At 49.1% G+C, this 27,200-nt stretch overlaps 9 protein-coding genes across 9 annotated transcripts; 4 read left to right on the plus strand and 5 right to left on the minus strand.

The window, feature by feature from the left end:
* Window positions 1-784: 784 nt before the first annotated feature.
* Window positions 785-1,542, minus strand: BU24DRAFT_404184 (uncharacterized protein; the record flags this gene model as incomplete). The annotated part of the gene is made up of 2 exons (XM_033525628.1): window positions 785-1,445; window positions 1,499-1,542. 2 exons carry the CDS (start codon window positions 1,540-1,542, stop codon window positions 785-787), a joined length of 705 nt encoding a protein of 234 aa, XP_033389478.1.
* A 248-nt stretch (window positions 1,543-1,790) lies between these two features.
* Window positions 1,791-4,093, plus strand: BU24DRAFT_416807 (uncharacterized protein). The gene has a single exon (XM_033526548.1). The coding sequence runs from the start codon at window positions 1,928-1,930 to the stop codon at window positions 4,040-4,042; it is 2,115 nt and encodes a 704-aa protein (XP_033389479.1). The 5' UTR covers window positions 1,791-1,927; the 3' UTR covers window positions 4,043-4,093.
* A 505-nt stretch (window positions 4,094-4,598) lies between these two features.
* BU24DRAFT_15580 (S-adenosyl-L-methionine-dependent methyltransferase) lies at window positions 4,599-6,217 on the plus strand. Its single transcript, XM_033521322.1, has 5 exons — window positions 4,599-4,744; window positions 4,855-4,937; window positions 5,011-5,033; window positions 5,148-5,274; window positions 5,332-6,217. The coding sequence occupies exons 2-5, from the start codon at window positions 4,892-4,894 to the stop codon at window positions 5,964-5,966; spliced, it is 831 nt and encodes a 276-aa protein (XP_033389480.1). The 5' UTR covers window positions 4,599-4,744; window positions 4,855-4,891; the 3' UTR covers window positions 5,967-6,217.
* Window positions 6,056-7,419, minus strand: BU24DRAFT_416810 (uncharacterized protein). The gene has a single exon (XM_033526549.1). It carries the CDS (start codon window positions 7,372-7,374, stop codon window positions 6,469-6,471), a length of 906 nt encoding a protein of 301 aa, XP_033389481.1. The 5' UTR covers window positions 7,375-7,419; the 3' UTR covers window positions 6,056-6,468.
* A 2,840-nt stretch (window positions 7,420-10,259) lies between these two features.
* On the plus strand, window positions 10,260-11,116 carry BU24DRAFT_429958 (mannitol dehydrogenase; the record flags this gene model as incomplete). The annotated part of the gene is made up of 2 exons (XM_033529781.1): window positions 10,260-11,018; window positions 11,075-11,116. The coding sequence occupies 2 exons, from the start codon at window positions 10,260-10,262 to the stop codon at window positions 11,114-11,116; spliced, it is 801 nt and encodes a 266-aa protein (XP_033389482.1).
* Window positions 11,117-12,795: 1,679 nt separating this feature from the next.
* On the plus strand, window positions 12,796-14,835 carry BU24DRAFT_383183 (carbohydrate-binding module family 20 protein; the record flags this gene model as incomplete). The annotated part of the gene is made up of 3 exons (XM_033524795.1): window positions 12,796-13,018; window positions 13,077-13,721; window positions 13,772-14,835. 3 exons carry the CDS (start codon window positions 12,796-12,798, stop codon window positions 14,794-14,796), a joined length of 1,893 nt encoding a protein of 630 aa, XP_033389483.1. The 3' UTR covers window positions 14,797-14,835.
* A 406-nt stretch (window positions 14,836-15,241) lies between these two features.
* Window positions 15,242-16,646, minus strand: BU24DRAFT_404190 (uncharacterized protein; the record flags this gene model as incomplete). Its single annotated transcript, XM_033525629.1, has 2 exons — window positions 15,242-16,276; window positions 16,341-16,646. The coding sequence occupies 2 exons, from the start codon at window positions 16,644-16,646 to the stop codon at window positions 15,242-15,244; spliced, it is 1,341 nt and encodes a 446-aa protein (XP_033389484.1).
* Window positions 16,647-18,222: 1,576 nt separating this feature from the next.
* On the minus strand, window positions 18,223-20,803 carry BU24DRAFT_416815 (uncharacterized protein). The gene is made up of 2 exons (XM_033526550.1): window positions 18,785-20,803; window positions 18,223-18,720 (listed from the first exon to the last, which is right to left on the minus strand). The coding sequence occupies exons 1-2, from the start codon at window positions 20,656-20,658 to the stop codon at window positions 18,588-18,590; spliced, it is 2,007 nt and encodes a 668-aa protein (XP_033389485.1). The 5' UTR covers window positions 20,659-20,803; the 3' UTR covers window positions 18,223-18,587.
* Window positions 20,804-21,391: 588 nt separating this feature from the next.
* BU24DRAFT_469912 (ABC transporter-like protein) lies at window positions 21,392-26,079 on the minus strand (the record flags this gene model as incomplete). The annotated part of the gene is made up of 4 exons (XM_033532641.1): window positions 25,766-26,079; window positions 23,819-25,715; window positions 23,410-23,747; window positions 21,392-23,296 (listed from the first exon to the last, which is right to left on the minus strand). Exons 1-4 carry the CDS (start codon window positions 25,790-25,792, stop codon window positions 21,392-21,394), a joined length of 4,167 nt encoding a protein of 1,388 aa, XP_033389486.1. The 5' UTR covers window positions 25,793-26,079.
* Between the last annotated feature and the right edge of the window lie 1,121 nt (window positions 26,080-27,200).

Raw genomic sequence — 27,200 nt, forward strand, 5'->3', positions numbered from 1 at the left:
GGGTTGCAATTCGAAGCAGTCAATGCGGAACTCGAAATTATTAAATTCTGTTAGATTGTCATATATCTGGTGAATGGAAGCATAGTATTCCCCATGTTGTCCCATCAGTCTGCGACTTAGTCCAACTAGAGCGTTCGCTATGCTTCAAGATTATAGTTGGCTTGAGACACGTGCGATCGTAACTGCCAGGGGTATACCTGCATTACCGCATTGATCATATCTCCCTAGACAACCAATACTTCCCAAGGTACAGATCATCCGGCACCAGTCATACCCACTGCTTATCTAGGCTTCTGGTACTACCTCTCGTAGCGCATTGCTATCACCGTTCTCTGTGCATCACGTAAGATAGATGCCGCGTACGTGGATCCCGGCAGTGAGCATTTGTAGCAAGCCGGTATTTAGCTATTTCAGCATGCGCCACTGTACTTTGAGCGTGGGGCGATGCATAGATTGACCGTTGCGACTTCGTTATTCTCGCACCGTGGCCATGCGTCTGTTTGGCAGTAATTGCCTTCTCCGCTTTGCGGTATTTGCCGCGCCGACGCTATGCTTGCTTCGCCAGTTGCACAATCTAGATGGATAGCCGTCGTGGCTGCTGACGGCCGTTCTAGCAGTTCACCAACAGGAGAAATAACCCGATGTGGCGCCGTATGTGCTGTTGTGGTTATGGAGCCACAAGGGCAATGATGCTACTTGTTTCCAGCTCAGAGAACAAGTAGAAGAACTAGGAGGAGAATCAAAACGAATATCAGTACAGCTATGCAGCAGCTGGACCAACGATCTAGACGAAGATAAGAGTCAGCAACATGATTACTCGAGAACGCAACAGGAACCTGCCTTCGTTCTTCTTGATGACCCAGCCAACTTTCTGGAGACCTGTTTGGAGCTTCCCGCCGACCCTGTCAGCCACATTGTCGACGTCTTGAAGCATTTCTCCTTGTTCCTCCAATTCTCGCCCCATATCGTCCGCTTGCTGTCGCAGGTTCCCCACGGTCCGGAATACGCCATCCAAAGCTTGGTCCTGCTCGTGCATCATCTCGAGCTGTTGCTCCTGTTCGAATTGCGCGTAGTGATCATCATCCTCAAATGAGTCTGGATCTGGCAACATGTCTCCATTGGCTGCCTTGCCCCTGTTCTGCGCATCTTGAACAGAGCGCAGGAGCTCTTCTCGCATGTTTTCTACCTCATCTCCGACTTCCTTCACCAGTCTCCGTCTGCGCTCGACTTCATCGATCTCGAGACCAAAGCGGTAGGGGTCATGCTCGACGGCCTTGACGCTTTCTATCAGGTCCTCTAAATCTTGACTTAGGTTTTGGAGTGTCTGCTCGAGCTCTTGACGGGCTTCTCGGAGCTCTGGTGACGTCGCTGATGAGGCAGATGATCGAATGCGAAGGTAGGAGGCAAAGAGAGGCCTGGTGGTATTGAGGGCGGAGAGCACGTCGCTATCGTGAATGTCAGAAGCTATGTTAGACCTCGGGAAAGGAGTGGTCCTTACGCTTGGACTTGTAGGAAAGGGTCCTCGTCGTTTGCTCCAGACATCATGTTTATTGTAAGGTCACAGAAGCACTATGGAGATTGGGATATGACGACGCGACGGAAGGGATAGGGTGGAAAGGGTATTCGAGAAGCCGAGCGAATGAGTATCTGTACACAGTAACTGCCTGTCAGGTAACAAGGATGACGACCATCATGCGGAAGTCGGTGGTTCCTGGCGCACGGGCCATATCCGTTCTCGTCACTCAACTTTAGCGGGCTTGGATTTATTCTGTTCTGCCTCCAGCACCAGACGGGAATGTCAAAGAGAATTCGCATCCATACAGAAGTTATTGAATGTGTCTTAGTCGCCTAGAAGGGCACTTTTCAATCCCTGAAGCCAAAATTCATTCACAGCACAAAAGCCCTCGGAATACTTATATACTAAACCATGGGACCAGATTCCCCGCTACCCATATCTGCTGAATTTTCCTCAGTAGATGAGTATGTGGATTCTCTGTTAAAATTCGCAACCTCATCATGGCTGTTGCAAACGCTATGTGGCGGAGTGCACATTCTCGATTTTTATACCCGGTCTCCTGACCTGTATTCCACCATCTTGCCCGAATCATGGCGCTTGTGGTTCAAAGAATGCGATATAATGGATATCCTGGACCTGCTCATGAGGGAAGACTTGACGCAATTCGACTCTGAATCTGTAAAAGAATGGCGCAACGGTCCAGCCCCTCCTAAGGATTTAATCAATTACCTAAAGGAAGTGAGAAAGCATCTTTTAGGCCGGGACTTTCCTTCGACCCTAAGTAAAAGCTCCATAGCTCGACACATTGCAGTAGGAATGAAGGTCAAGAAGGTTCACGAAGTGGATAATTTTGCCCGCTACGTTGACAAGCTGACTACAGACATATCGGCCGCTGGTAAGAAGGAGATATCGCATCTTGTCGACTTTGGTTCCGGGCAAAATTACCTTGGTCGAGCGCTTGCTGCACCACCCTACTCGAAGCATTTAGTTGCTGTCGAGAGTAGACAGCACAACATAGAAGGAGCGAAGAACATGGATGTTCTGGCCCGGCTGGTTCCTAAGCCGCTCGTGATGCGCAATAAGAAAGAGTTCCGGGAACAATTGAAAAAGCAGGGGAAATGGAAAAAGGGTTTAAAATCGAAGAGTCAAGGTAATGATGTATCGGTTGACTCAAATACCACTACCAAGAAGAACGGCCAGGAGGATCTCATTAGCTGCGATGTTGATGGATGTGAACCGGTATCTACCACGCAACCGAGCCAAGATCCAGTCAAAGAAGATGCCTCTGTTGAAATGGACACTCGAGCGCAGCAGAACGACTCTCCTGGCACACCTCCAAAGACAGAACAAGTATTAGACGTGAGGAAAGAAACGGAAACGACAACTACAACACTCCAGATATACACAGAAGGACACGGCAGTGTTCAGTACGTGGGGCATGTCATAAAAGATGGTGATCTTGGACCGGTCGTGGAGCAAATTCTGGACAGCTCGAGAGTCTCGGACGAAGACGCAGTCCCATCAGGAGTCGTTGAAGAACCTGCAAACCTGGAGGCTGTACCCAAATTGAAGGAGCCGAACTTGATGGTCATGTCATTGCATTCGTGTGGCAATCTCGTGCACCACGGCCTTCGTTCCCTCCTGTTGAATCCTGCGGTTTCGACTGTAGCAATGGTGGGTTGCTGTTACAACCTCGTCACTGAGCGCCTTGGTCCACCTACGTACAAACTACCAACGTTGCGACCAAACCATCCCCGCCTAGAGAAAACCGCCGGTGCCTTTGATCCTCATGGCTTCCCGATGTCTGAGAGGTTGGCAGAGTACCCTCTCCCGTATCAGCCATTCTCGTCTACCAATGGCGAAAACGTCAACTCGGAATCCCCTAAAGGTATTCGCCTGAACATTACAGCTCGCATGATGGCTGTCCAGGCACCGTTCAACTGGGGTCCCGAGGACAGCGAACTATTCTTCACACGACATTTCTATCGTGCCCTTCTCCAGCGGATCTTCCTTGACCGTGGCGTCATCGCGCCGCCCGTAAATGGCGACGGCTTCGATGGCGAGGCAGTATCTGCCGCAGGCCATAGTAGTAAAGTGAACTGGACACCACCCAACGGACGGGGACCTGGCTTATCTTCAGACGGCACCACAACCCCTCTCACAATCGGGACGCTGCGTAAATTCGCCTACAATGACTTCGTCTCCTACGTCCGAGCCGCAATCGGGAAACTCACAGCGCCAAACAGTTTCTGCGAGGTAGATCCAGAGTTCATTCGATCCAAAATGGATGGTCTCACTGACGACGATATCCGGAACTACGAACAGCAAAATCTCGAGAAAAAAAAGGAGCTCAGCGTCATGTGGGGCTTGATGGCATTCAGCGCAGGAGTGGTAGAGGCCGTCATCGTGACCGACCGCTGGCTCTGGCTGAAGGAGCAGCCTGAGGTGGAAACCGCGTGGGTGGAGCCCGTCTTCGAATACAAGATGAGTCCGCGGAACTTGGTAGTCGTGGGCATCAAGAAATGATAATAGAAGATATTAATAACGCGTAGACGATATGAAAAATCAATAAGCATGCTTTCATCCTGCACAGCCAACACCACCGTCTCTTCCCATCCCCCCCACGGTGACGAAAAAAATCTAAAGAAAAAAGAAGCATTTTATATTCCTTTTTCGCAACAGTGCTGTTCCGCGCAACTTTCGGGGCCATGTCGCTTGCAGATCCTCCCATCCACCATACCCATCGCATGCATGCATGCACGCCCACAAAAAAGAAGGGTTTCCGCACCCTTGTTCCCTCGCTGTTCCGCAACTCGTCACCTCCAACAAAGGCCGCACCGCGCGTGGGGACCCTTTTTTTACATGAACTCCCGTCCGTCCAGATCTTGTGCAACTCAACGTACATACTGCAATCTACCTAATTAGGCGCCCGCATTTTGGACCACCTACCCGAACAGCCATGTCAAGCTTTCACGACGACGCCGGCGCCGCACACCAGGCCCAGGCTCAGGCCCAGCCGCCGACGGCTACGGGAGGCCCACATGTGTATGGCGGTGATCCGCTTATCCCCGAAAGCGATGTACGTCTTGTTTGTATCACACATATCACTCCCACCACGATACTCCGTACAGAAAGAGAAAAGTTGCAAAGTACATATTTTTTTGACATGAGTATGCTGTGATAGGAGAGTTCGGACTCAGACTCCGCGATCGGCGGACTCAGTTACGCGTGAGTGTTTTTGATATCATTTATTTCTCTTCTTTCAATTCAATAAACGATACATTTGTTTTATATTTTGAAAATGGTGAATGCTTACTTAGTGTTTAATATGTAAATAGGACATCGACCACCAGTGCTAGGTCTGAAGTCTACGCCATGGTAGAAGAGTTCGGTCGCACGTATCACGGGTACAAGGCTGGCAGTATGTCTATCATCTCGATTCCCATGCTTCATACAGATGGAGATGGAAGTGCTAACTAGGGATCGGGTGAAAGAGTATGTCATGCCGAACGACGAGGTAACTTTTGACCTTTTTTTTAATTTTACATTGGAGTCAAGTATCCCTTCTGTCAGAAGAAGATACCCAAATCCTTGATAAAGTGAGTTGGATATAGCTAATTGTTCCTAATAGAAAGAGCGTGACCGTCTCGACCTACAACACATGCTCTGGCTCCTCACGGTCGACAACGCGCTCTACCAAGCTCCGATCGAGAACCCGCATCACGTTCTCGACATAGCAACCGGGACAGGAATATGGGGTTCGTTTCCCCCATCCTAAAACCAAACCATATCACGCCCACTAACCAACCCACCAGCAATGGACTTCGCCGAACAACACCCCAACTCCCGCGTCCTGGGCACCGACCTCTCGCCCATCCAACCCAACTACGTCCCCGTAAACTGCACCTTCGAGATCGCAGACGCAGAGGACGACTGGACCTTCAGCCGGCCCTTCGACTACATCCACGGTCGCGCCCTGCTCTCTTGCTTCTCGGACCCGCGCTCCATCGTCCGGAAGGCGTACGACGCGCTCGCGCCCGGCGGCTACCTCGAGCTCCAGGACGGATTGTTTCCGTTCCTGTTTCTCGACCCGCAGCCCCCGGCTGACCACCCGCTGAATGTGTTCCTGCACAATTTGTTGGAGGCGAGTAGGTTGTCGGGCAGGCCGTGGGATAATGTGCAGAATTACGCCGGGTGGATGCGAGAGGTGGGGTTCGAGGAGGTGGTGGAGAAGAGGTTTAATTGGCCGTGTGGGCCGTGGGCGAAGGGCGAGAGGATGAAGAAGTTGGGGGTGTATTTTCTGGAGGATCTGAGGCATGCGATTGAGCCCATGGGAATGAAGCTGTTTTGTAAGGTGCTTGGGTGGAGTGAGGATAGGGCTAAGGCGTTGGTGGACCAGGTGTTGCAGTTGTTGGGCGCGAGGAAGGTGTATTTGTATGAGACTGTGTAAGTTTTTGTTTGGGTAAGTCGCTGGGCAGGTTGCTGATTTTTGACAGACTTTTCGTGTATGGAAGGAAACCAAGGTCACAATAGCAGGCGAAGACAATGGTTTGACAAGAGGTTGACCTTGGACATATAAGACATAATAGAATATGTTGTTTGGTAAAGCAGATATCAGTAGCCACTTGGAAAGTAAGGAATCTATGGTAAAATGTAGTGACAAGGAAAAAGTAGGGCCTTGACTCCGTAGTGAATTACAAGTGAAAATACCAATGATGAGAACATGGAAGCGAGGAGTAGAGATGGGTATAGAAAGCGTCATGTTGTGACGTGAAAGACATGCCAGGCCGTCAGAAAAGGGCAGTAAAGGGTAATTCATCAACACGTCTCCGAGGGCCGCCTGCAGCTTGCTAGAGCTTCAAAATGATTCGCCATGCATGGAAGCTGTACGCGACAACCAACGTTCTCCTTCGCACAACGTGACTGAACATTTCAGTCGTCAACGGAATAATCTAGAGGAAATTCGGGGCACGAAACTGCGGGTTGGGCGAAGGTGATCGACCCCGCAGTGCTGGTGAAGAGGGTCGGAGCAAGGGGCTTGCAGCAGCACTCAATGCATCGAGGCTCAGCTGGCTGATGACGTCAAAGTTCGTCTGGACATCTTCCTCGCTCAGATCGAGCATGAGACGGAGCTCATTTGCCTTCAGGGCTTCACCCATACCGACCATCAATTGCTCCTTGTTGGTGCTGTTGGGGATGTCATAGTAGTACCACCTCTTTCCTATGTCCCCAAGAGAATGTGGCTCTTCCGGACGGGTGATGCGGGCCGTCACTCTTCGAACGTCCATGCCAAACACGCCGGAGACGTAGGCCTCAGTGCCGAGCCCCAACGTGGAATCCCGCCTGACCGCTCGTGGAACCTTTGCACCCTTTTCTATGGGGAGCTCGTTCAAACGGCTTGAAGCACCAGAATCCTGGAGTTTTGCACGCTTGAAGGTCGCATTTTTAAGCTCCGTGAGGCCGACGACAACATAGAACTCTTTGCCGTCTTTAGCCAGACCAGCTATCCACTCCCGAGCTTCTGGATCTTCGAGAACCGCCCGAAATGCTCGTCCGGGATTCTGACTTGTACGTTGGATCATTTGCTCAGCACCGACGGACAACAGGTTGGGCTGTCTGTATATGCGGCCAAGGTCGAATTTGGCGCCATAGTTTGTCATGAAGCGGCCCTCTGTATCGACGGAGAAGATGTCCTTGTAGCGGAGCTGGATGTGGTAGTCATTGAGGTCGTCGATTTCGATATGTGCTTGCTGGGAGTAGAAGCCATCACGTTCGGGGTGTAAGGGATGTATGAGGAGCTGGCCGACAGATACCGCATCGGCGGCGAGTGGCTTCGGAAGAAGGCCGTGGAGGACCATGATGAGCGACGGCGCTACTGGACGGAGGGGCCAGATGGATTGAGCTGGTGTATGTGATGTCAGTGACAAACAGTCTATTGCCAGCCAGTACGGGAACAAGATACCGTAGAATTCGGATCTGGTGGAGATGGATGGATGAAGGAGAACAAGTAAGCACAGCACGACAAAGTATTGTGTTTGGGGGCGAAGATGGGGAGTCGGTGATGATCTACGAGGGGATGAGGTGTCTTGTCTTGTCTCTGCATGGCAGCCGCAGGAGTAACATCGTACCATGGTGGGCCAATCAGGAGAGTCAGGGCAAGGAGCTGAGCATCCGCGTCAATGCGGTTTAGCGTGTTTTGTCTTTCTGCCATATCACGTTCCGCTGTTCAGCTTGGATATTGGAGGGAATCTCTCTCATCGACATTCCACTCAGGGGGTTCGGGGGAGTTTAATATGTATACTCTGTTACGTGTAGACACGCGTACATCATGTAGGAGAGTAAACACATGCTAATTACCATGTCCGGTAGTTTGTTTTGGAGGGGGATTTGCGTGGATTTTAGCACCGAATTCTCATTCTCGATCGATCAGGTCCGGCTCTTACGATCCACCACCAACACCCCTAGCTGGCATTGTTAGTTTATATATTCCGTACCTAGGCGCACAGTAGGTTAGGTAGCTGCTACTAATTACCACTCGTACAAATGTCCACCATTGCTGCCTCTAGAACTGGTTATGTCACAATAACGACAAGAGTAATGTGAAAAAGTGGAAAGTGGTTTGTCAATGTTTAGTTCATCCGGCGCTTTCCGTGGGACCTGCAATCAATCCTCATCCTGGTTGCGCCTTTTCTCGAAGCCAAAGCTGGCTCTAGAAAACAGCGACCGTGAAGTTCTACTAGATGTTATTGTAACAGCGGGAAGCAGCCGCATACAAGATCAGGGTCGAAAGGGACCAAGATCGGCGTGTGGCGTGTCTGACCTGCAGGTGTGCTGTCGAGAATCCGTGTCGACTGTCCTGCGGATAGATGTATGTATTGAGCTGTGGGTGTACCGTTGTATGTTGGAGGTACAGTAGTGTCCAAGCCAACTCAGCGCCCTTATGCTTACCCAATCTCTGACTGACCAAGTTGCCCTGGTACTCTAGATGGATTTGGAGAATGGAGAATGCGATGGTTGCTGTTTGGGCAGTGAACATTTACCTTTCTCATCGCTAGGGCTGATGTTACGAAGCAACCGAGCCTCGAAAGAGATACAAGTGTAGGCATAGTATGGGATTCAGGCTTGCTGTATACGAGCTTGAGTTAATAATGGAACGGGCATATCACAAGTTCAAGACTGGTATGGAGTTGTGGAGCGTGCGGCGAAATGTTCGGTGCTACTCCGAGTAGGCTGGCAAGCAAAGATTACGACGAGTACCTAACAGCATCGCTACCCCGCGATGAAATTCAAGGCTGGACGGACCGTCAACTCTATTGGAATGAAACTCGCACAGCGTCGCGTGTGTAAGCAACTCGATCGCTTGGCCCAGCTCCAAAGGGGGCTCAATTAGGCCGGCCAGTCGATGACAAAGGCTTCATAAAATGCTCGGCGGGTAGCTCTTACAATCATTAGTCACTCTCCCAACAACCCCAAGCTCGGATGCTAGACTGGGAGGGAGGGGGAGGGGTAATTGGAACATACTGTCATGGATGGAGATGTGCTTCTTTCCGACTAATGACCAGCAAGTCAGACACAACTGTACGGGATCGGCTTCGATCGCCTTCTTTCCACGACATTTGGTGGCTAGTGACTATGGATCTAGATCAGAAGAGGCGATAGCATGTGTATGGTGGGTGCTGTGTATTGCCCGTGTGTTTTATGTCAGGATGTCTATCGCTGACAGTGCATGGTGCAATTTAAACAGAAGTATTGCCAGAAGGGGAAACTTAGACAAGCCTGAAACATTGTTGCCGCCGTAAAGGAATTAATTCGTGATTGCAAACATTGTCTTGCTTGATGAGCGATTTGTTGCCAGGTATTGAGGGTTGATTGATGCTGTTGGCACTGTGTAGAGGTAGAGGTAGAGTTTAGTGGGGTGAGCGCGGGACAAAGCGCCAACGTTCTACCCCCCCTCCTCTTCCTTTTCTTTTTTTGGCAGAATGGAAAAAAAAATTATAACCCTGTTGACACAACTGATAGATACCAATCTGCATACATACAGTGTACATGTGTACCGGCATGACAACAACACACAAAAACAACGCGTACAATTGTCGTATGCCGGAGAAAGTCCCCATGGGTCGTCCCACGCAAGGCATGGCAAGGCGGAAAAAGACAGGGGATACTCACATCATCCCGTCATAGCAGTAACTAACAAACAGACAATTGCCAGGGGTGTGTTTATGGTTTACTGACTACTGTATGAGTAGCGTCAAGTAATCCATGGGTAGTATGGGTGGAAATGGAGAGATGGGGGACTACAGCAAGGAATTGTGGCTTATGGATGCTGCTACAGATCCACAATCTAAAGAACTATCCCGGCTCAGTAACTCCTCCCTAAGCCTAGAGTCTCCGACAGAAACCCACCGTTTGCAGCTAATTGGCGAATCATACCCTACAGCATGACGTCCTCAAGCTTCCAGTCTTTCCAAAGAGGACTCCCACGTCACAGCCCACCCTTCCTGGTGCCTACTACCACCACCAAAGGTACGACCAACGAGCAATACCAGTAACCACACCCCTCACTAGTCCCAAATCCATTCTCTCAACCTGTACTCTGCTTCGACTACTTCTACCCCTCTGATCCCCCGTTCTCATTGTTCTTTTTTCATTCCAATTCATCTCATCTCATCTCATCTCAATCTACAGACTTCCCCCATTCCATTCCAACCCATACCCATCACTCAACCCAATTCACATCAAAATGCCTACTCCTATCCCCCAGGCTACTGAGCTCAAGGACCTCCTCTCCCTCAAGGGAAAGGTTGTCATCGTCACCGGTGCTTCCGGACCTACCGGTATCGGTATTGAGGCCGCTCGTGGTTGCGCTGAGTTCGGTGCCGACCTTGCCATCACCTACAACTCCCGCTCCACCGGCGCTGACAAGAACGCTAAGGAGCTCTCCGAGAAGTACGGTGTCAAGGTCAAGGCGTACAAGTGCGTTATCAGCGACTACGCCAACTGCGAGAAGCTCGTTGCCGATGTCATTGCAGACTTCGGCAAGGTCGATGTCTTGATCGCCAACGCCGGAAAGACCGCTGACAACGGTATCCTCGATGCCACCGTCGAGCAGTGGAACGAGGTCCTCGATGTCGACTTGACCGGAACCTTCAACTGCGCCCGTGCCGTCGGTCTCCACTTCCGTGAGCGCAAGACCGGATCCCTCGTCATCACTGCCTCCATGTCTGGCCACATTGCCAACTTCCCCCAGGAGCAGACCTCTTACAACGTCGCAAAGGCTGGCTGCGTCCACTTGGCCAAGTCTCTTGCCAACGAGTGGAGGGACTTCGCCCGTGTCAACTCCATCTCCCCCGGATACATTGACACTGGTCTCTCCGACTTCGTTCCCCAGGACATCCAGAAGCTCTGGCACTCTATGATCCCCATGGGTCGTGGTGCCAACCCCAAGGAGCTCAAGGCTGCCTACGTCTACTTCGCTTCTGACGCCTCTTCTTACACCACCGTAAGTTCTCAACCTTGTTTGATATCTTCTGGACAGCATTTACTAACCTCCAACAGGGTTCCGATCTCCTCATCGACGGTGGTTACACTACCCGTTAAACGTAACGCCCTTTTTAATATGGAATGGACACAGGAAGTCAGCGTCCTGTAATACACAAGCAAAAAGTACTTGGCTGGTGATGGGTAACGGCTGTTTTTCTTGTACCTAGATTAGCTGAAATGAGTCTAATGAATATACATTTAATCCGCACTTAGGAAGCAGAATATGCTCCTGCGGCATATCAATGCATCGAACAATTGACTTGCTCGTGTGACTGTTATGATGACTTGATGAAGATAGCTATGCATATCCCACCGACTCTGTGTTATCAAGGTTGGAGGATAGTTAAATCGATGGTAACAATGATTGCAGATATAATATTACATTCTCATCACCCGATGTAAACTCCTCTCACTCGAAATTCCATTGTTGTGGTAGACGTTGATGATCCTTTATAACTGATCTACATCGTACCAGAACATTGACAGAAATCTCCAAGAAACTCTAGTCCCTTTGCCCCCTCGGCGACTGGAAGATCAATTGATATGAAATTGGTACTACCTTCATCTGTTCGGATTCAGCTAACACCTATGATCATTTTCCGATTGATATTTCAACGTTGTGATGCCATTTCCTCTATCGAATAATGCTACTCTCATAGATTGGATTGCATCCAAAGAAGTCCATACATAGTGGGGTGATGGTGGGGTAGAGGGGGACATGTGGCGTCGGGACCGGGATGATGGATTATCCGTCCTGTTCTGTATTATACGAGCTACAGGGATCCAGCTCGTTGCCTTCTTCGGCCTAGACTCACGACAATCCCATCATCACATGGATATCTTCCCTGAACCAACGTCTCTCTTCCTACGACTCATCACTTATCTACATATAGTACCTTGCACAGTCAATTGTAACACCAAATTGAATCCCACGGAAGTTATCTGATTCACCCTTGCATGTCCTCGCTCTATATCTTTGTTGATTATACATGAAATTGTCCGAAATCGCATTGGGTAATGGTTAATGCCAACAGATCGTCACTGGCAAACCCACAAGGCCTACCTCATGATACAGCTACATCGTCTCTCATTGCATAATGTGGTCTCAGCTCAATCAAGCTTCAGAGGCAAAATGCTGTCGAGCAAATGCAGGGTGCGGAGGGCTGTGACTAGGCCGACGTCACTTCGTAGTCAGTTGGTACCAGTTTTCTTGGTACTTTCATTTATTATTGCTGCGTGAGCGGCACTTGTGCGTCGAGCATGGTACATCTCATCTACCTCGACCTTCTCTACGACAAGGGTTTAGTAACCGACATTGAATACCCTGGAGTCCTGCATTGGTACTGAACGCAGCATTATCTCTTTCGTAGCTACGAGCCAGTGTGCAAACAACATGAAAGCAAACAACAGTGTCGCAACCCTCCTGGAAAAGAGTCAGATTATCCAACGTAATGTGCCAAAGCATAGACCTCATTTGTGAATTATGTGATTGACGCACGGTTCGAATAGGTACCTTCTAGAAATTTGAAGTGATAGCGAAGAGGGCGAGCCAGCAGCGAGTTACCTTCACTTGCTAAGTCTTGGCATCCCACACTTTGGCCATAAAAGGATCGACGCTTGACGACTGACGATCCTTTCTAAAAGCTCCGACTTACTCCTCTTCGAGATACATAAAGACAACCTATATCTCGAGCTGGCGTGGACTGTCCTTCTTTCAACCCAGTCCACCTCACACAATGTTGCTCCGAACTATCGCATTGTCTTTGGGTGTCGCTTCCCTTCTTGGGGCGACCGCAAAGCCTACTTCACCTCGTGATTACTTCGGTCCAGACTTGGATAGTGATCAACGTGTGATTTCTATGAAGGGGATCCTCGACAATATTGGTCCTCATGGAGGTAAGGCGCCTGGCGCTTTACCAGGTGTCATCATCGCGTCGCCCTCGACGCAAGATCCCAATTGTAAGTCTACACTGATTGTTGACCATGTCTCTCCTTCAATTCATATTGACTTCTCAAGACTTTTTCACCTGGACACGAGATGCGGGCTTGACCATGAAATTGATTGTCAATGAGCTTATGCAACTCAATGGCGAAGTGAAGACAATCATCGATGACTATGTGAAAGCTCAAGCCATCGTGCAGACCGTTTCCAATCCTTCTGGTGCATTGGGATCTGGAAAAGGTCTTGGAGAACCCAAGTTCTATCCCAATCTCACCCGCTTCAATGGTGACTGGGGACGTCCACAACGCGATGGGCCAGCACTTCGCGCGATTGCCCTCATTACGTACGCAAATTACCTACTCAAAGGCTACGGCAACGACGAAGGAAACGAGGTGGAACAGATACTTTGGCCAGTGATACAGAACGACCTCAATTATGTCGCACAGTATTGGAATGATACAGGATTTGATCTTTGGGAGGAGGTGGAGGGCAGTTCGTTCTTCGCCACTGCAGTCCAACATCGTGCTCTCGTAGAGGGTGCAGCTCTTGGGGAAAAGATAGGCGCCCGTACCAGTCCCTACACCTCCCAAGCACCTAATATCTTGTGTCTCCTCCAGGACTTTTGGAACGGAAAATATGCATTGTCGAATATCAACGTCGAAGACGAGGGCTACAACCGCACCGGCTTAGACGCCAGTACTGTGCTCACTTCACTTGCGAGTAAGTATATTGTCATTCACTTTCATTTTCAAATACTAAAGTACATGTAGTGTTCGATCCTAGAGCCAATTGCGACGATTTGACCTTCCAACCCTGTTCACCGCGCGCTCTAGCTAATCTGAAAGCCTATGTCGATTCATTTCGTTCCATTTACGCGATAAACCAGAACAAGTCATCACACGAGGCAATTGCTACGGGTCGCTATGCTGAGGACATCTATTATGGAGGTCACCCCTGGTACCTCACCACTTTTGCCGTTGCCGAACAACTCTACTATGCCATACAGCAGTGGAACAGCGTCGGGAGTATCACGATAACAGACCTTGACTTACCTTTCTGGCAATCCCTAGATGGTTCAGCTAAGACGGGAACCTACAAGCCACCTAGTAGCGACTATTATAGGCTCACCACTGCTGTCTTTGAGTACGCAGAGGGCTTTGAAGACATGGGTACACGCTACATTCCGCCCGATGGGTCGCTGAGCGAACAGTATAGTCGGGAAAACGGCACTCAGATCTCGGCTCGCGATTTGACTTGGTCGTACGCATCCTTCGTGACAATGGACAATGCTAGAGGCGTAGCCAGGTTCCCCCTCTCTCCCCTTCCTTCTTGGAATAGCACAGAAGCGAGCAAGATGCCCCTCGTCTGCGAAGGCGACTCAGTGCTCAGTCTTTACACGCCTGCAACCGAGGCCGGTGCACCGCTCGGCGCGGGTGGTTGCACGGTCATCGTTTTGTTTTGGGTCAACGCAACGACATACTTTGGCGAGAACCTCTATCTTAGCGGCAGTTCCATTGATCTCGGTGAATGGAGAGTCACTGAGGCAGTCCCAGGCGACGCCTCTAGCTACACGGAGGATAGCCCATCTTGGATGTTCAGGGTCGAACTCCCTGCCGACGCAAAAATGCAGTATCAATACGTTCGCAAGGGTAGCGACGGATTGTATACTAAAGAGTCAAAGAAGCGCGAATTGATTGTGCCTCGGTGTGACAACACTAGTGGCGGCCCTCGCATGACGCTCATTGGAGATGCTTGGGATGGACCCGACCCCAACCGCCCAGACCAACGGCTGTAGAACATCTTTGGTGAAGAGTTATGATCGTTCTAAAGGATCACATGTACGGCATTCATTCACAGGTCTATATTGATATGGAGTAGCTTTACTACGCATCATAGCAACTAGCCTTGTAGGAACTAGTCTTGTAGGATAACAATGACGAACATGTCTCTTATGAGGACTCTTCTCATTGTAAAGAGTGAATCACAGTGCATCCCATCTTACTATCAGTATCAATGCTACCAGACTATGTATGAGATCTCCAATAGGTAAGACTTGCATCCAACTATAGTCTTCGCCGGAGCCATGCTGCGCCTGTAGAAACGAGGTACCTTGGTCAACAGTCTGCTATCCATCTAAAGCACTTGAAATTGTGGCAACGCATGATCCACCCGCGAATTTCCATGATCGCAGCATACTACAGTACTCGTCACTGATCCACTTCATTGCCAGCGCACAACATTCATACCGGAGGTCTAAAGAACATATCCTCGATCTCCTTCTCCCTCCTTGACTCAGAGATCGTATCCTCAGTTTCCTTCTCGTTCTTCGAATCAGTAATCGCAGCTTCAGTCTCCTTCTCACTCCTTAAATCAGGAATCGCAGCCTCAATGTCCTTCTCGCTCCTCGAATCCGACATCGTATCCCCAAACTCATCCCTAACCTTCCTATCCCTAGCCCCCGTCCCGGGACTATCCAACGTACTCGGCTTCCTCGCCATCGGCCTCTCCACCACATCGTCCTCCCCCAGCAACCCAAACTGCACCAACCTCCCCCTAACCTGCGTCTCAGACCCCTCATCGTAAAAGAACGACCCAATCCTCACCAACGCACGCTCAAAGAACGCCTTCAGCGTCGGCAACGTCGCCGCAATCGTCGCAAACTGCTGCTCGACGGTCGCCCACAGCGTAATCGACACATTCGTACGGAACAAGTCGCGGGAATTATAAAACTCCTGCAACGTCATGGTTCGAATGATAGCCGCGCAGCTCGCGAAAAGTCCGAGTCCCATGAGCACGCACATGAACACCTTCTCCCTACGGGGGAGGTGCAGTTTCCGGATGAACGTGATGGGGATGAAAGAGTAGAGCAGGTCGGTCGCGACTTGCAGGCTGCTGAACGCCACGATGTTGCCGTTGATGATGCTGCGGTCGAAGCACTCGACGCGGCCTTTTCGATTTTCCCGCGGGTCCCAGTATACTTGGAAGGGCCGGCACTGCAGGAATTGGAAGCAGGTCTGCACGATCGTCGCGCCGACTAGGAGCGTTATGAGGCTGTACAGGCCGATTCGCCAGGGCCGGGAGGAGCGCTTCACGCGGAGGAGGAGACACGCGACGGAGATCTTGACGAGGAGAATCGACCAGTACCATACTACTTGGCCGATGAAGATGAGCTCCATGGCGGTTCGACGTCGCGCGAAGGAGACGAAGCGTTGGCGGCGTCCTAGGCCCGAGATCACGGCGGCGGATGTGATGATGTAGTTGGCTATCGCGAGTGTCTGTTTACATTTATGTTAGGACATGTCCTATTCGACTACATGGAAAGAAATATTGGAGACAGACCGTAGCGGCAATGACAGTCCAGTCATCTGAATGCAATCTGGTCCTTGGCCTCATACGCGACCACAACCTCGCTGCGAGTAAACATATCGAAATGAATAGCAAGCCACCACCTACACCGAGGAGAATTGGCGCCATGGTTGTATCGCTATTCTGATTCTGAAAGCGTCCTGGGTTGAAGCTCGGACGGTTATTCGATGAGGCGTTGAAGCGGTTGTTCGCCGATGGTCCCATAGTGTTCACTGGTCCCTTAGGCCCGAAGCGATCCACGGGGTCCACCGTGGGACTGAGAGGTACCAGAGCATCCATCCTGGATGATTGTAGATGATGCTAAACGAGTGGAAATAGTTGGCGATGCAAAGCAAAACAAAGTGAATCGAAAGGAAGTAAGAAATTCGTGGTCACATTAGGTGCGGTCCAGCCGACACAACATTCAATAAAGATGGTAATAGAAAAGACAATGTTGAACCAACATGACGGCCCTTTCTAGAAGGCCATCAGAACACACAGAGAAAGAAAGAGAAGAAGAAGAAAAAAGAGGGCTTCTGTCGACCTACTCAACCATAGAACCATGGAATAGCGCTCGCGATGGCGCTCACTATATTGCCACCCTCAACTGAACCAATGCATTGAATTACAACGCACACCTCCATTAAATCAACCACTCAGAACAACCAAAACCAATTGCTACCGTTGCACAGCATCAATACATCTCCAGAGTCGAATTGTGACTGGTTCCATATCCCCTATTGCAACACCCCTTCAACGGTCTCATAGCCGTTTCATGCCCCCTGCACCCCACAGTTCCATGCTACTCATGGCCCAGCCCACTCAATTGCCGACGCACGCTTCGGGAGATATTCTCAATGCGCACAGTGAATTTTGTATGGCCAAAGGCGGGGCCTAGACGGTTTCCCACCCATGTCGAGTGCACCATGTGCTGTTGTGACGTGCAGCCTGCAGGTGCGAAAAGGGTACGCGAAGGGCGATTTGCAACCATCTACCCCATGTCACGCCAGCATCTATGCACCTACCTAGTCGCGAACCCTCCCAACTGACACATTACATAAAGTGGAACGGTTTGATAAACTGTAAGAACGGCTATGCGAAATATGGTTCGCGATGCTCTGGTTCCCCAGTGCCCCGACTGGCCGTTCGTTTTCTGGCTTTGTCATTCAAATGCCCTTTTTGTCTTTTGCCGTGGCTAGTCATCTGCAAGAAGCTCGCATGAATGCACCTTCGCTTCCTTCATTTGGCGGTGAGCGTTCGACGTGATTTGATCAAATGGGATGTCCGGATCCTTCTTCTCTATTCCTCTCACGTTCAAGTGTCTCCATTCTGAAGCGGAGCACAACTCCCCGGGCCTCATTGAGGCGTTTCCCCAGCTGCATCAGAGCGCTCGTCTGTGCTTCAAGGTCACGTACAATGTTGCGATGTCGTGCATGCTTGGGTTTCGAGAGAATGTCTGCATTGACGTGTGTCAATTGCTGTCGTCAACGGGCGATTGTGGAGGCTTCGACATGCAGGTGGAGATAGATCGAGTAGTGGCATTGTGGATTCTCGAATATAATGTCCATGTCTTCGGCAAGAAAGCGAGTACGACTTAAAACTGAGTCGTGTTTTCAACAGATACAATTTACGATCCATTCTTGTGCAGTCTTCTGCAACCTCATCACACGAAGCATTACGCCGCCGAGATGGTGACTTGCTGCTCCATCTACTGTATGGGCTCACCTTTGCGACCGATACTGATTGATTGTCGTACATTCCCTCAATAGAATATTCCATTTACTATGCGAGTTTTCCCTACTTTTCCGGCTTTACGATGTCAAACTCCTATGATTAATGTCCTCCTTAGCACCTAGCTGTACTAGTCTATCAACATCCGAGAGTGGGTTCTGCCGCGTCAGTGTCGTTTAGTATTGGGATGACGCCGACGATGCAGAAGAGACATGAGTCTAGATTTAAGTAGAACAGTGTACTTATCTAGTAAGAAAGAGGTATTGTAATGTCGTTAAGGATTACGTGTACCAGTATTCGCAAAGTTGGCTAATCCAGCAGCCCTTTATCTTCTCCAATACTACGTCTGCCATGCTCTTTAAATTCACTATCTATCTATCGTCTATCAGTGTATGTGTATCCTCTATTAGAAACGATCGTCTGTTGACGACTACTGCTTGGCCCCTGAAACTAGGGCAAAGAATTAATCAAGGCTTTTCTCGAGTCCTTTTCACCAGTATCGTTGTCAATCTAGCAATTAGTCCAATAGAATCCGCTTGTATTATTATCGTCGATATTGCCATCGAGATAGAGAGGCGTATCTTCCGGGGTGAAGTTTGATAAGGATTGAGTGTCGCTAAATGCTGCAGGGAGCACTGGTTCACTATTTATATCATAAATAGATATTAGCAAATTAGCATTTAGTCATGGGGATAATGAATACTGACCAAAGCCACGGGAAGTGCGAAAGGAGTGGATCCAGCTGAACAACATTGTTTTGAGATATAGCTGTTGATGTATTCATGTAGTCCTGTTGCGATTCATCGACTGCTTCTGATGACGCGCCTTCGGTCGAGTTGTTGCTGCTATGTCGCGCGGTCTGAAAGGCATCTCGAGCAACGTTGATGATATTCTCGCTCATAGTTCGTTTTCCTGACAAGGGACCCGGATGTTCCATGTATTCTAGGACTTGAATTCCGCTGTTAACTACGTCGAACAAGGCCGTGGCATCATTGATAGATGTCTTTGCAGGGCCATCCAGCATGTGATAGAGTAGACATAGACAGGCACCCATGACGGTGTATGCTACGGCCGAATCTTGGCGCATGATGGGAGCACGCACCGTGAATGCGTCCAGGGCAAGCAGAATGAGGGAATTCGCTGCAGAAACTGCGCGATCGATGCCGGACAGGAGATCAGGTATGCCCGCAGCTGCAGCTTCAGCTAACGCATCGTTGAGTGACTCGTGAAGACCCAGAAAGCATACCGAAGGCCGATGAATTAAGATGCGGCAGTTGTAGTACATGAGACCTATATGTGTCCGTTGGACATCTTGCCACGAAAATGCGCTGATTGGCATGGCTGTATCGAAGAATTGCAGATGTGGCGGAAGTCCTTGGACTGCCTCGTCGAGACCAGCGTCGCACTTCTGAATGGTATCCTTCTTTATGGCTTCAGAACCACTCAAAAAGTAGATCTGGCCGTTTATTTGATCCGCTATCTTGCCGATATCTGCCATGGCGCGCACATAGGCAAAATTGGTGTCCGCACAGCTCCCCTCGGATCCAGGTAGGTCTTCAGGATACGGCACGTCGATGAACTCGTCTCGGAAACAAGATGGACGACCGTAAAAGAGGGCAGCCAGACGCTCGGTATAGTAAAGAATATAAAATGTAACCCGCATTTGATGTCGTTCTGATTGTGAGCCGTCAGCCACTTGAGCACGATGCATGCCAAGTGCTATTGCTGCCAATGCTGCCTGACCAGCATACAGATAGGCATCGTTAGTTCTCATTTGTTGGGTTCCGAAGATACTCTTCAGAAGGAGAAATTGAACCACTCCAATCGTTGTACTGGCGAGTACAAAGTTGCGAGAGTCCACTAAGGAAGAAAGATATATCGCCCATCGCTCGGCCTCCTTTGGATCTCCTTGCGGCGAAGTTGTACAAGTTATGGCACCAATAGCCAGCACCATGAGTAGGATATTTTTCGAGACTATACATGTAATGTTGCCGCTCTGAGCCATCCTCTCCGTGCAAGGGGGCTCATACGAAGCAGTCAGCGCATGTTCAACATCGGAGCGCTTCAAAAACGGATACTGAGGATGGCAGACCAAGAAATAATTGTCGACAAAGCAATCTGCTAGGTCCCTTGGTATCCATGCATGGGAGGAAATAGGGCCTCCTTCGAATCCTGAATGTGCTGGAGGAAAGACAAAGCGCTCCATACCCCATACTCTCATTACCCCAGGCGACAAAGATTCATCTTCGTTCCCATGAATACGGCGATAAAAGACTTGGAAAAATGAAAGAACCGAAGCAGACCCAAAGAATTGGAAGGCCCCTGTTTCGGCATGACCTACTCCCAGGCCTAGACGTACCTCACGACATCGTTTCGCAGCCAAAGGTGGTAGACCAGTCTGTGAGTGTTCAGCTCTGAGACATCTGCCTTTCTTTCGTCCTCGGGCTCTAAGAGGTTGGTATATGCATTCGCGGCCTTGTTTCAAGCAAGTTGAACACGTCGGCTGTTCGCCATTGCAGCGAACCTTGCGCATCTTACAATTATTGCAGGCGACGTGCAAATGCTCCAAAGTTCGGGACATTACTTGCAGGGGTAATGTTGGAGCCAGTTCTAGTGAGGTCATGAATCGTTAAATGATCGGTTTCCTAAACGAAAAGATGGGTATGTAAGGAGGACCAGATTTGGTCACATTATACACAGTAAACTTCCTAGTTATGCGTATAAAGAATGAACTTGAAATTTATATGTCAGCGAGCATGCATGGGGGGCTAATACTATATACATGGAAATAAAGTACTGTTACTACGGTGGGCTATCCGGGAGCTAGCGACAGGGCCCACTGATGTTTACTAATGCCTCACAGATTCTCAGTCTGAACGAGAGAAAAGATGGGCCGATCGATCGAGAAATACAGATAAATCCTCTGGAATTGTTGCAATGGTGAATGCTGATTATAGTTTAACCCTCAATATCACTTATAAGATATCAGATGTAACACAAGCCGCGCGCGGCTACGACGTTGTTAGATAACTTGTTGGCTTTATTGCCTCCTTGGTAATCAAGAGTAAAGAACTGTATCTAGCTTTTTCGTTAGCCCGAGTATCTACCAAACTGAGCACGTCATTATTGATCTAGAGAATTCGTCATGTTCCGCCCGCGAATACTGTGCTGAGTTCTATCATGAACGACCTCCCAGATCCTGAATCTATAGATAAGCAAAACTACCTCAGCACAGATTATCTCTAAGTTATGAATCTTTTTTTTTTCTTGAACCCAAGAAGAACACGCATCGAGTGCCCCCAGTAGGTTTGATACTATCGTTTCACCTGTCTCAACCTATAAAAGATCTTAGAGACGTTTATTCCTCTCCCGTATCTCAGCCAGCTGCAAATGAATGCAATAGCCAAGGTGCTGAAACAAAATGCTGTGAATACTCCCCAGTCCCTCCATCTGTCATCGAAATAGAAGTCAAACCCAGCCAGGTACTCGTCACCAGTACTATATGGGCAGAACCCACAGTCTCGTCGCGAATCTGGATTGACAACGTAACCCGTGTTCGTTGCCAGATACTCCCGCAGATACGTACCACACGTCATGCCATCTAACGGCTGAAGCGTCGCTATTTCAGTTTTGCTGCACTTTATTGGCACATCATGCAACCCCACAGACGCAGTTGCTCCCAAAAAGTAACGCATCGGATCCGCCCAGAATAGCCACGGACGATAGAAGTTGTTCATATCGGCATGCGGAACAGCGATGCCTCCAAACGTAGCCATGACACACCAAATAAGACTACTGGCATAGCCTGCTAATTCGCTGTTTGCACACAAACTGGCTATGGCAAATGGGAAACCTATCCCGAATATTCCAAGGGCAAGGAAATTAAGATACCCAAACCCGGCGAAACCGAACCCCACAGTCCACCAGCTGCACAAGAAGAAGAATGTGTAGATGATGATGGCAATGGGGACTTCCACGATGATGAGGGCCGCGCATAGTGAGAAGGGAGAATATCCTACACCTGCCCGCTCCCTAGTGGTGAAGAGAGTCCATTTTGAGAACCAGATGTCGAATAAATCGGCGGCAGAGCTCGGAACAATCCACTGGAGGATCAATAGCGCAAGGATGCGATTTTGTGCGTCCTGCTGGCTATTGTGAGGTTTGAAAAAGTTGAATGACACGAAAAGTGCCATGAAAATGGCTTTGGATAGTCGACTGAAGCTGTAGAACCCGTCGCGCCAGATCGAAATAGCATGACGCTTAGTGAGGTAAATGCACTGATGAAGTATAGGCAAATTATGTGACATTACCGCCGTATGCGGCGATGAACGATTGATAGTCTCGATGTCATCTTTCAATTTCTTGTTCTCGGCGGACTCACGCCAATGTTGTGTCCATGTGTCAGCGCGGGTTCTCTCCGCAACGGTATCGAGAATGAACTCCGCCGGGTTTGCATTGGGCGCCATAGGAGCACCATGTCGAGAGAAGTAGTCGACAACGGTGCTAGACATCTTGCCTGTCTCGCCAAAATACACAGTTCTTCCTCCTGGTGCAAGAAGCAAAATGTGGTCGAACATGTCGAAGATGATCGCAGAGGGTTGGTGAATGGTGCATACGATTGGTACACCAGTAGCCGCGATTGTTTGAAGAAAACGCACGAGAGAGAAAGCAGCTTGACTGTCCAGGCCTGAGGTAGGTTCATCAAGGAAGAGCAAGGCTGAAGGGTCGGCCGCAAGCTCCACACCAATGGTCAACCTCTTGCGTTCTTCAACCCCCAAACCGCCTTCCCCAGGTTTGCCGACAAGTGCATCCTGGATAGATCTCAAGGCTAATAGGTCGATGACTTTTTCAACGTGTGCGAGTTTCTCTTCTTTGGGTATAGAAAGCGGACGGCGCATCAGTGCCGAAAAAACGAGTGCTTCTTTCACCGTGGTTCCTTCGTCGTGGACATCTTGTTGCATGCAAAATCCACACGCTTGTGAGAAAGCGTTTCCGAGGTCAATGATGGGGCGACCGCCGAGTTTTATATCTCCGGACACTTCTCCATCGATCTTCCGCCACGCAAGGGTGTCCAGCAAAGTTGTTTTACCTGCCCCTGAGACTCCCATCAGTGCGGTAAGTTGACCAGGTTTCACATAACCATTGACATTGTCAAGGAGTTTTCTTTTTCCACCCTCCACCGACACGATATACGAAACTTCGGAGAAAGTGAAAGCCGCCTGTTGGAATTAGAATCAGCTTAGCGTTCTATATCAAAATGGAAACGTGGGGATTGCCTTACCTTGGTTTCATCACGCTTTTTGCATGGTGAAAGTCCCAACTCCTTAGAGACCGGACTGTCTGCCTGACTAGCTTCATGTTGATCACTCGAATTCGGATGGTGACTGCTTTGTGACTCCACATCAACTTCTTTCCTTTCTACCTGCCTGTCCATCAGGTCGCTGGGTAGCACAGCACCTCTCTTGTATCGACGACCAACGGCAGCACCCTCGCCACGCCTAGTCATGCATGTCTGACCAACTGCCATCATACAGGTATAGATAGCCCACATTGCGACAATGATGCCAAAATTTCTCCAAACATGGGAAGCATAGTAGTCGAAGCGAGTGGCTAGATAATCTGGGCCGGTTGAAGTGGCTGAACCTTCCTCGGCCCCTGGAAGCGGGCAGGCTTGGTTCATGAGTGAAACGTTCTATACAAAAGTCAATAGGTTATCAAAGGCATGTAAGAGTTCGGGGAACTTGCCTCATACGCAGCGCCATTTGGGACCATTTCATCAGGAGCACAGTGTAAAGTCACTTGGGAAAATTCGAAGGCCATCAAGGCCTCGAGTGCAAAAGGTGATGGAGAAATGCGACGAATCCACGAGCTCCATCTGAGTAGAGTTGGCCATATTGGCGCATAACCAGAAGGTAGGAGCACAACTGGAAAAGCGGCTCCCGCCAACATAAGTGCCACGGGAACGTTCGGTACCGAAGCTGCCATTGCTCTGAATAAAGCCATGAAAGCTGCATATGAAGCAAACATGATGAGTTCGAAGTACCAGAAGCCACTTGCCGTCTTCGAAAGCCCTATTATGAAGTAGTATGGAATCGAGAACAGCAATGTCTGGATAAAGCATAATGGAAGCTCAGCCAAAGTTAGGGACACTACGCCTATCCCTGGGTGCAGCATGCCAAGTTCGTAATGTTTCTTCATTATCAGGCGTGACTTCACCATTGGAGTGACCTCACTCAGGCTATTGAGCGCAAAGAAGATCAGCGCGAAGAAGATAGCACCGCTCCGCATAAACGCTCCGTTGTTTGTATCAGGCGACAAAAAGTAAGCAGCGCTGATGACCAAAGCATTGATGATATTGAACATGATGACGGTAAATACAGTCTTTCGCATGCCCCATAGTAGCTGATAGTGTCTTGTCATAGCTGCGATGAGCTGACTGTGGAATGTTCGAGTCGTGAAACCCTCCCTTCGAGTGAGAGGATGTTTGGTAGAACGTATGTCCTCTTCGATCGCCGCAATCTGTCCTTTGTCTTCGGCAGCATGAATTCGAAATTGCTTCATATCCATCTCTAGCTCCCTGAAGTAGGCACTTTGTCGAAATCTTTCGGCAAGGCCATCAGGATCCATAGGGGGCGGAGGTGTGAAACCTTCGACAACCTGCCGCTCTTCGGGAGATGTTATTGCCGTTAGGAAGTCAGATGTAGTCTGCCTGTCCGGACAATGGAAACCAAGATGATGCGTAAAGTATGCTTTGGCTTCATTCCCAGCAGGTCCAGAGTAAATGGTGCGGCCCTCATACAAGAGCAGTACGCGGTCGAAGCATTCTTGATAGATACTTTCCGAGACTTGGTAGGCTGTAACAATGTTTGTCATACCAGTCGTGGTCGATAGAGTCTTGAGAAGCTTGAGGAAGCTCAAGGCGGAGGAACTGTCGAGTCCACGTAGAGGATTATCCCAACAAACGATGGCTGGTCCAGCTGTGAGAACCTCAGCCAAGGTTACGCGCCTACGCTCGCCGCCCGATACTCCGCGTACGAAAGCATCCCCAACGATGGTATCTTTAGTATGAGCAATACCAAGGGACTCTAGTATCGTCTTGGAAAGCCGTCGAACGAAATCTGCGTTCGATTCATGGTCCAGTCGTTTGGGCTTTCGCAGGTTCAAAGCAAACTCCATGGAGTGGCCAACGCTCAAGGTGGGAAAATGAACATCATCCTCCCCGCTGTACACAATATTTGATCGAAGTAGACGTGTTGACTCTTCAAATGGGAAGGCTCCGTGTTGTAAATGGCCTTCCACTTTCTCAAAAGAGCCGTGTTGATTTGCCAGAGCTTTCAGTAGCGTAGAGCAGCCCGACCCTGGTCGACCGAGCACCAGCAAGGTCTTCCCAGGTTCAGCTGTACCCACTGCATCGTGAATGAGGAGTCGATTGCGATGTATTCGACGACCTATAATGCGACGAACAAGGTTGATCGGTGATTCGAAGAACACATCTTGGAAGATGGCAAGAATATCTTTCGCCCGTGCTTCACCAGCTACTTTTCCCCATACGTTAAGCCCATGGAATAGTACACCAACTTCGCGACCCTCGTACCGATACCAGGGCAAGTCTTCTGGCTGTTGGAATACATGTGGTCCCTGAAATACAGTCAATTCGGTCAATGAGAAAATCAATTAAACAGTCTTACTGGATGGATATCAGAGCGTTCAACCATGACTGTTTGCTACTTTTTATCAAGTCTTGTATCTGCAAATCTATAAGAAGAACTGAATCTGTGAATAGCAACAAGGCCATGAGGACATCTTCAAAGCCTATATAAACAACCTGCTGGTATAGTTTACGGGATGGCAATCCTCCTGTCGGACAATTTTATAAGCAATAATGCCCATTATGGATTTTATTTCGATTGACTTCTCAAGTGGAAAATCGTCATTCCGGCATGAGTCAATTACTTGAAGCTCAAAGAAGATGGCAGCTGGTAGGTGCAGGCTCAATTACAACGTTCGAAGGCGTTTACGCTGTACAGTCGCTGTCAAACGTCCAATAGACTGCAGTTGATAAGAATGTGCTTGCTTAGAAATTGGTTGATCTAATCGAGCTAATTGACTTGAAAATGTGGATCTTGGTCGGTGTACTGTAGAATTTAAATGTCCGCAAATGTCCGAGGCGGGTCCCTTGATCTGTCTACAGGTACTCTGAGAACGGTGGGAAGTGTACCTGTGACGTAGTCTATAATAGCCACTCTTGATTTCAATACTGAATTATCAATTCATTTACGTCCAATAAATCATAGTGCCTTGTTACTTGTCTTTGTATAATGCGTTGGTTCATTTATATTCAACATTGGCCCGATCAAAGCTACTCCTGTTACGGGCGACTTCACAGGAATGCTCGAAGCCCAGTAAGGGCTTGGGTGAAACAATTCGCTAATTGTAGATATTCCTCAGTACAGATTATTTTAAGATACATAGGTTATTGAGAGTATTTTCACGCCAATAATGCCATTAGATGTTGTTAAGGATGCTAGTCATAGCCATCAAGACCAACTCCCCCAGCTACCGAGGCGGTCTCGCAAAGCTCACGACCCGTCTTTGGCGAATCTTGAAGAGGCAAGGAGTATTTCTTTCTCTATCCTCTATGCGTGTCTATATTATGGCCTTGGTTATCCTGCTGGTGGAACATCTTAGAATATGGAGTTCTATGAAATATGCAAGATCTTCGCCGAGAAAGGTAACCAAAGCATTCAGTATGAATCGCCAACCGTGGATGGCCATCAATTACGCTAATTTTCCAGGATAAAAAACCCTTGTCGGATGTTACTTTTAAGCATTGCTCTGTCGTCGAACTGTTGAATTGTTTTTAATGATTGATTCATGGATGTCATAGCAGTGTCTACTCGTACTGTTGTATGCTCCTTTAGACATCCGCTGCACTAATCTTCAAAAACATACTAAAAAGCCTATCACTGTCCCCACAGTCTTAAATGCAGGCAACTGATTAGTGAGCAAGAAAGTCTGAATCCACAATTGCCAGCCTGGTGCTGCCATATAAGGAAAATCCTCTAAACGCGAGTGTTTGTACTAACTTAACCCCTCTCCATCCAGTCAACATCTATCAGACAT

Source organism: Aaosphaeria arxii (genome assembly GCF_010015735.1).
Source record: "Aaosphaeria arxii CBS 175.79 unplaced genomic scaffold BU24scaffold_1, whole genome shotgun sequence".
Taxonomy (NCBI): Eukaryota; Fungi; Ascomycota; class Dothideomycetes; order Pleosporales; genus Aaosphaeria; species Aaosphaeria arxii.